Source organism: Myotis davidii, unplaced genomic scaffold (assembly GCF_000327345.1).
Source record: "Myotis davidii unplaced genomic scaffold, ASM32734v1 scaffold363, whole genome shotgun sequence".
NCBI lineage: Eukaryota > Metazoa > Chordata > Mammalia > Chiroptera > Vespertilionidae > Myotis > Myotis davidii.
The window spans coordinates 3,976,280-3,983,027 of record NW_006294069.1 but is presented as its reverse complement, the minus strand read 5'-3'; the positions used below and the strand labels follow the sequence as shown (position 1 = coordinate 3,983,027).

The following is a 6,748-nucleotide window of genomic DNA, read 5'->3' as shown; positions in this document are numbered from 1 at the left end:
CCCAGGGGTGGGCAAACTTTTTGACTCGAGGGCCACCATGGGTTCTTAAACTGGACGGGGGGCCGGAACAAAAGCATGGATGGAGTGTCTGTGTGAACTAATATACATTCAAAGTAAACATCATTACATAAAAGGGTACCGTCTTTTTTTTTGTTTTTTAGTTTTATTCATTTCAAATGGGCCGGATCCGGCCCGCGGGCCGTAGTTTGCCCACAGCTGTCCTAGAGCAAATAATTCAGAAGATGGAACAAGGAAGAAGCCATATTTTTATGACAGAGCCTCAGAAGTGACACCCTGTCTGTCACTTCATCATATTCTATTCAATAAAAACGAGTCAGTGAGTGCAACCTATACTTAAGGAGAGGGAAATCAAACTCCACCTTTTGAAGGGACTATTGTCACAGAGTTTGTGGACATATTTGAAAACTACCACAGCATTAATATTGGATAACAATCCTATTTTTTTTCCTAGTTGTAAAAGTACCACAGAAGACACTTCTGATGGATGCTCTTAAAGAAGAATCAGAGATAATCTATGACTTTTGCATGTGCAATCCTCCCTTTTTTGCCAATCAGTTGGAAGCCAAGGTAAAATATCCTCTCCTTTAAAGTAATTGAATATTTATCTAAGTTTACCGTGCTTGCAAAAATAAGAGCAAAGAACAGCTTTTGTTTTGGAAGCTGTATCTGGATGCTTTTATAATCAAGCACCTGAAAACCCAATTCAGATTGACTTTTAACAAGAAAGAAAATTTATTGGTTTATATATCTGAGAAATCCAGCAGTAGTGTTGACTTTAGGAATAATTTGATCAAGGGGATCATAATAGTATCAAAGCTAAGGCTCAGTTTTTCCAGGTTTCCCTTGGCTCTGACCTCGCCCTGGGTTCTTTTTGTTCTTAGTCTGCTTTACTTGTGGCAGAGTAATATTTGCGGAGGGGGAGAGAGTGGGGAGAGAGCTCTTTTCTTCCCCAGATCATTTCACTTTTGGGTTTCTTCTGATTGGACCAATTTAGGTCACAATATAGTCCTGCATTGGGTTTATTGCTTTGGGAGGAGCTTAACTGTTTTTACTGCCACCTATCATTTGATAGTAAACAAATATCCAATTTAATCTTTCTGACTTCAAATGAAAAATATATTTGCTTATGAATATGGTAAGATACATTGAATTAAAAACAAAGAACCTAATAAAAACAGTACTATAAAATACGTATTTAACTAATTTTCTTTCATCTAGTATTTATTTTTGTATTATTTAATTATTGTGTTATTTTTCCATATGAACAACTGTAAACCTTTTGCCTCACTTAACACTTGTTATTATTTATTTTAATTATAGCCATCCTAGTGGGTATTAAGTGGTATCTCATTTTAATTTTGCTGTGCATTTCTCTGATAGCTAATGATATTGAAAATTTTTTCATGTGCTTATTGGCCATTTGTGTATCTTCTTTGGAGAAATAACTATTCAGATCCTTTGCCCATTAAAAAATTGGGTTATATTTTTATTATTGTAAGAATTCTTGGGCACATGTAATATCTTAATCAATAAAAAATATATTAAAAAAAAGAATTCTTTGTGTATTCTAGATACAAGTCTCTTATTAGATATATTATTTGTTAAAATACCCTTCCATTCTGTGGCTTGTCTTTCTTTTTAACTATATTTTTATTGATTTCTGAAAGGAAGGGAGAGGGAGAGAGAGATAGAAACATCAATGATGTGAGAGAATCATTGATTGGCTGCCTCCTGCACGCCCCCTACTGGAGATTGAGCCTGCAACCTGGTCATGTACCCTTTACTGGAATTGAACCTAGGACCCTTCATTCCGCAGACCGACGCTCTATCAACAGAGCCAAACTGGCTAGGGCCTTTTTTACTTTCTTTTTTTGTTTCCTTTATTTTTATTATTTTTTCCCTTTTTTTCCCGAAACATTTTTAATTTCTAGAAAAATGCTTATGTCATAATTCACTGTTGAAACATTGGAAACTGGAGAGGGAAGACAAAAAAGTTTCAAAAGGCAAAAAGCAAGTCCTGAAATAGTTAAGCCTTACGCCTGCGCAATCGGAGAAACTCCTAATGTCGGGTGGAGGGGCGTCTGCGCAACAAGTGAACCTATCCTTTTTTACTTTCTTGATGGTGTCCTTTGCAGATCAAAAGTTTTTAATGTTTAGGCAGTCCGTTTTATCTATTTTGTTGTTTTTGTTGTTGCTTGTGCTTTTGAAACCATTGCTTAAGCTAAGATCATGAAGATGTATTGTTATGTTTTCTTCTAAGAGTTTTAGCTTTTATATTAGACCTTAGGTCCATTTGAGTTATTTTTTTTAATATGGTCTGAGGTGTAGGAGTGAATTAAATTTAAAAAGTAAAACCACGAAAGTACTAGAAGAAAACAAATATTTATCTAATCTGTATTTGGAATATTTGCTGTACTGATATCAGGACAGAAACCATAAAGAACAAGTGACAGAATTGAGTACATAAAAAGGTGAAATTTCTGTATGTCTAATCATAAAGATGGAAGGTAAAAGATTCTAGGAAGGAATATTTGCATGAATGCAGTTTTTAAAATGTAGTATTGGAATGATTATATGATTTTTAAATCCAAAAGCTAGCATGACATTTGGAAACTAAAATTTTGCCTAAGCATTCTTATTTAGAACTAGATAACAGTCAAAGATTTGGTCTTAAGGTGTAAAATTTTTTACCAGGGTTTTTTGTTGTTGTTCAGGGAGTAAACTCTCGAAATTCTCGAAGACCTCCACCTAGTTCGGTAAATACAGGAGGGATCACAGAGATCATGGCAGAAGGAGGCGAGTTAGAGTTTGTTAAAAGGATCATCCATGACAGTTTACAACTTAAAAAAAGATTGCGGTAAGTTGGTTATTACAATATGGGAATATTTTCCTCCTGTGTAATTCCAAAGGAAACCATGTCACTTAGAGTAAATGTAATCACAGTTTTCTAAAGAACAGACAAAAATTGAAAAGGTAGCACATCTTACAGTATGCAGAGACCGTGTTTCTAAGAATGCTCTCATGCCTTTAATTGATTTGTGTTTCCTTTCGTCATCTATACTACATGGATAGAAAGGAAGAAAATACCGTATGATTGCATTGCTTTTATTTTGATACTGTGATGGAATAAAACAGATTCAAATATGGCTTTTGATTAGAAAACAGATGGGTTCAAATCTGCCCCATGAACCAGATAAATTTGTTGCTTAGTCTTTGAAGCAATTATATTCTTGGAATCAAGTCTCCCAAACAATGACAGATGTGAGGATATTGAGCTATCAAGAACTTAATGAAGGGAAATTGAGATGACTAACCAGTTCCAGAGGAGAGTTAAGGCTATTCCTTTTTAAAAGCTAATTATTTAGGGCAACACACCTATTATTAAACAGCATAAGGTACTCAAAAAGAGCTATTTGTCTCACTTGAATTCTCACCCTGCTAAGTGTTGTTGAAATGATGGATAACGCAGTAGTTCGAAACTAAAAGGTTTTCAATCCTAGAATTTAGCTTTGGGACATAGAGAAGTGTTTTGTTTTTGTTTTTAAATTGTGGTAAAATGTACATAACAAAATTTAACATCTTAACCATTTTAAAAGTGTACAGTTAAGTACATTCATATTGTTGTGCAACTAATCTCCAGAACTCTTTCTTCTTGGAAAAGTAAAACTCTGTACACACACAACAACTTCCCATTCCTCTTTCCTCCCAGCCTCTGGCAACCAGCATTCTACTTTTGATCTCTATGAATTTGACTATTCTAGGTACCTTATATAAATAGAATCAGATAGTTTTTGTCCTTTTGTGACTGGCTTCTTTCACTTAGCATCATGTCCTCAGTGTCCATCCATGTTATAGAGTGTGTCAGAATTTCCTTTTTTTAAAAAATATATTTTTACTGATTTCAGAGAGGAAGGGAGAGAGAGAGAGAAACATCAATGGGAGAGAGAATCATTGATTGGCTGCTTCCTGCATGCCCCACACTGGAGATCGAGCCCGCCACCCAGGCGTGTGCCCTGACCAGGAATTGAGCTGTGACTTCCTAGTTGATAGGTCGGTGCTCAACCATTGAGCCACACTGGCTGGATTTTTTTTTTAGAATTTCCTTTTTAAGGCTGAATAATATCCCATTGTATGTATATACTATTTTTTTATTCCATTCATCTGTTGATGGGCAGTTGGGTTGCTTTGGATTGTGGATAATGTTGTTATAAACAGGGTGTTCAAGTATCTCTTAATTCCCTGCTTTTACTTCCTTTGGGTATATTCTCAGAAGTGAAATTGCTGGATAGGGAAAACATTTTTTCTTTTTACTTTTTAGGATTTATAGGTATTTAAAGCGGCTTATTTTAGTAGAAGGCCAATTTCTTTTCTTTTTTTAAAATAGATTTTTATTGATTTCAGAGAGGAAGGAAGAAGGAGAGAGAAATAGAAACATCAATAATGAGAGAGAATCATTGATTGGCTGTCTTCCTGCATTCCCTTACTGGGGATGGATCACACAACCTGGGCATATTCCCTTGACTGGAACTGCAGCCTGGGCATGTGCTCTGATCAGGAATTGAACTGTGACCTCCTGGTTCATAGGTTCAACCACTGAGCCACATCTGCCGAGCTAAAAGGCCAGTTTCAAAATCAGATATCCTGGATGTGAGGGCGATCTGGCTGCGACATCTGTCACCCCATTGATCGCCAGGGTTGATTCGGCTGATCTGGCTGGCTAGGCAGGTGTCCCCTTCCTCCCTCGCCCATCCATGTGCGTCCCTCCCGAAGCTGCGCGCTCGGTCGAAGAGGACGACCTTCCCCCGCCGAGGAGAGGACCGGTCTTCAGTCAAGGGTATACGAGTAGCTGCGCTCCCCTGCTAGAACCTCCAAACAAGCTCTCAAAATCAGATATCCTGATTTGTTAAATGTGAGTTTATTTAAATATTTATGAAAAGCAACTGGATTATTGGATGGTCTGTTATAGAAATTTATACATTATTAAAGCCAAAAGTTAATAGATTGTTTTTTAAAATTGATTTATTAAAAGATCCATGAGGGTATGTAGAAAAAAGAGACTTAAGTAATACTGAGCATTGGGAAGAGTCTGAGTAAGTAAAGAAAGGTAGCAGAGTCTGAAACTTATGAAAAGAGGTAAGCAGGGCCATGTGGCCATTTCAGTATTTGTTATCTTTAGAGGGGACTGGTGCTAACCAGGAAAATGGGGAAGGCTATTTTCAGGAGGCTTTTAACCAGTCTATTATTATTATTCCCAAAGTCTCATTTGACCTACAGAATAACATTGTAAAGGAACACCATTCTTAAGGAGAGAAATTGGTCAGTATGTTTTAAGTCTGCCTGTACCTGGCTCTGGTAGCCTCCAAATTGAATGAAAGGTATACATTTGCTAGGAAGGGTAACTTGCTAGAGTTTGTCATGTCTCTAGAGAGTTGACTGTTTTGAGGTTGGTGTCACCTTATCTGGTTATGCTTTATTAAAAACGGGGCAGTGCCCATTTAAATATATTTTTATTGACTTCAGAGAGGAAGGGGGAGAGAGAGGGATAGAAATATCAATGATGAGAGAGAGTCATTGATTGGCTGCCTCCTGCACGCCCCATACTGGGGACCAAGTCCGAAACCCGGGCATGTGCCCTTGACCAGAATCGAACCCAGGACCCTTGAGTCTGCAAGCTGATGCTCTATACACTGATCCAAACCGGCCAGGGCTCCAATGATTTTGAGAGAGTGGAAGGGAGAGGGGAGGAGAAGGATACATCAATTGGTTGTCTCCTGCATGCACCCCAAAGGGGCTAGGAATCAAACTTGTAACCCAGGTGTATGCCCTTGACCAGGAAGAGAACCTGAGCCCCTCGGATGTACAGGCTGATGCTCTAACCATTGAACAACACAAGCCACGGCATGAAGTGCTTTTTAAAAAAACAAACAAAAATAGAGCAATGTTTCTTGAAAGTATTTGAAAATATTGTTTATAATTTCACATGGTACCATGACAACTTTCACTTGTACATATTACCTGTTCATGCCCTCCCTCACATTTTTATAGTTGACATGTTTATACTGCTATGCAATTCTCACATTTTAGGATGTTGTGGAAGCTGCATATTTTAAAGCTCTGAAAGATGTGCCCTGGCCGGTTTGGCTCAGTGGACAGAGTTTCAGCCTGCAGACTGAAGGGTCCCGAGTTCGATTCCAGTCAGGGGCATGTACCTTGGTTGCGGGCACATCCCAGTGGGGCGTGTGCAGGAGGCAGCTGATTGATGCTTCTCTCTCATCGATGTTTCTGACTCTCTATCCCTCTCCCTTCCTCTCTGTAAAAAGTCAATAAAATATATTTTTTAAAAAATAAATAAATAAAAACAGGGTTCAGCAATCTTGTCTGCTGTTAGGACTCTGGCAAGTTGAGAGGAGGAATGATAATAGGAAGAATAGAGGAAATGAAGTGCTTTTGTTTTTGTTTTGTTAATCCTCACCAGAGGATATTTTTCCTATTGATTTTTATTTTATTTTTTAAAAATATATTTTTATTGATTTCAGAGAGGAAGGGAGAGAAAAAGAGAGATAGAAACTTCAATGATGAGAGGGAATCATTGATCGGCTGCCTCCTGCACATCCCCCACTGGGGACCAAGCCCGAAACCCCGGTGTGCCCCTGTGACTGGAATCGAGCCTGGGACCCTTCCGTCCGCAGGCCACTGCTTCATCCACTGAGCCACACCCTCTAGGGCT

General features: G+C 38.1%; 1 protein-coding gene across 1 annotated transcript in view; it reads left to right on the top strand.

The window, feature by feature from the left end:
• Positions 1 to 6,748, top strand: part of METTL16 (methyltransferase like 16) — a 74,003-nt gene that overhangs the window by 31,526 nt on the left and 35,729 nt on the right. The window contains exons 5-6 of the mRNA XM_006768103.2: positions 473 to 588; positions 2,736 to 2,878. Coding sequence (XP_006768166.1) covers positions 473 to 588; positions 2,736 to 2,878 — 259 coding nt within the window. The remainder of the gene's footprint in view (positions 1 to 472; positions 589 to 2,735; positions 2,879 to 6,748) is intronic.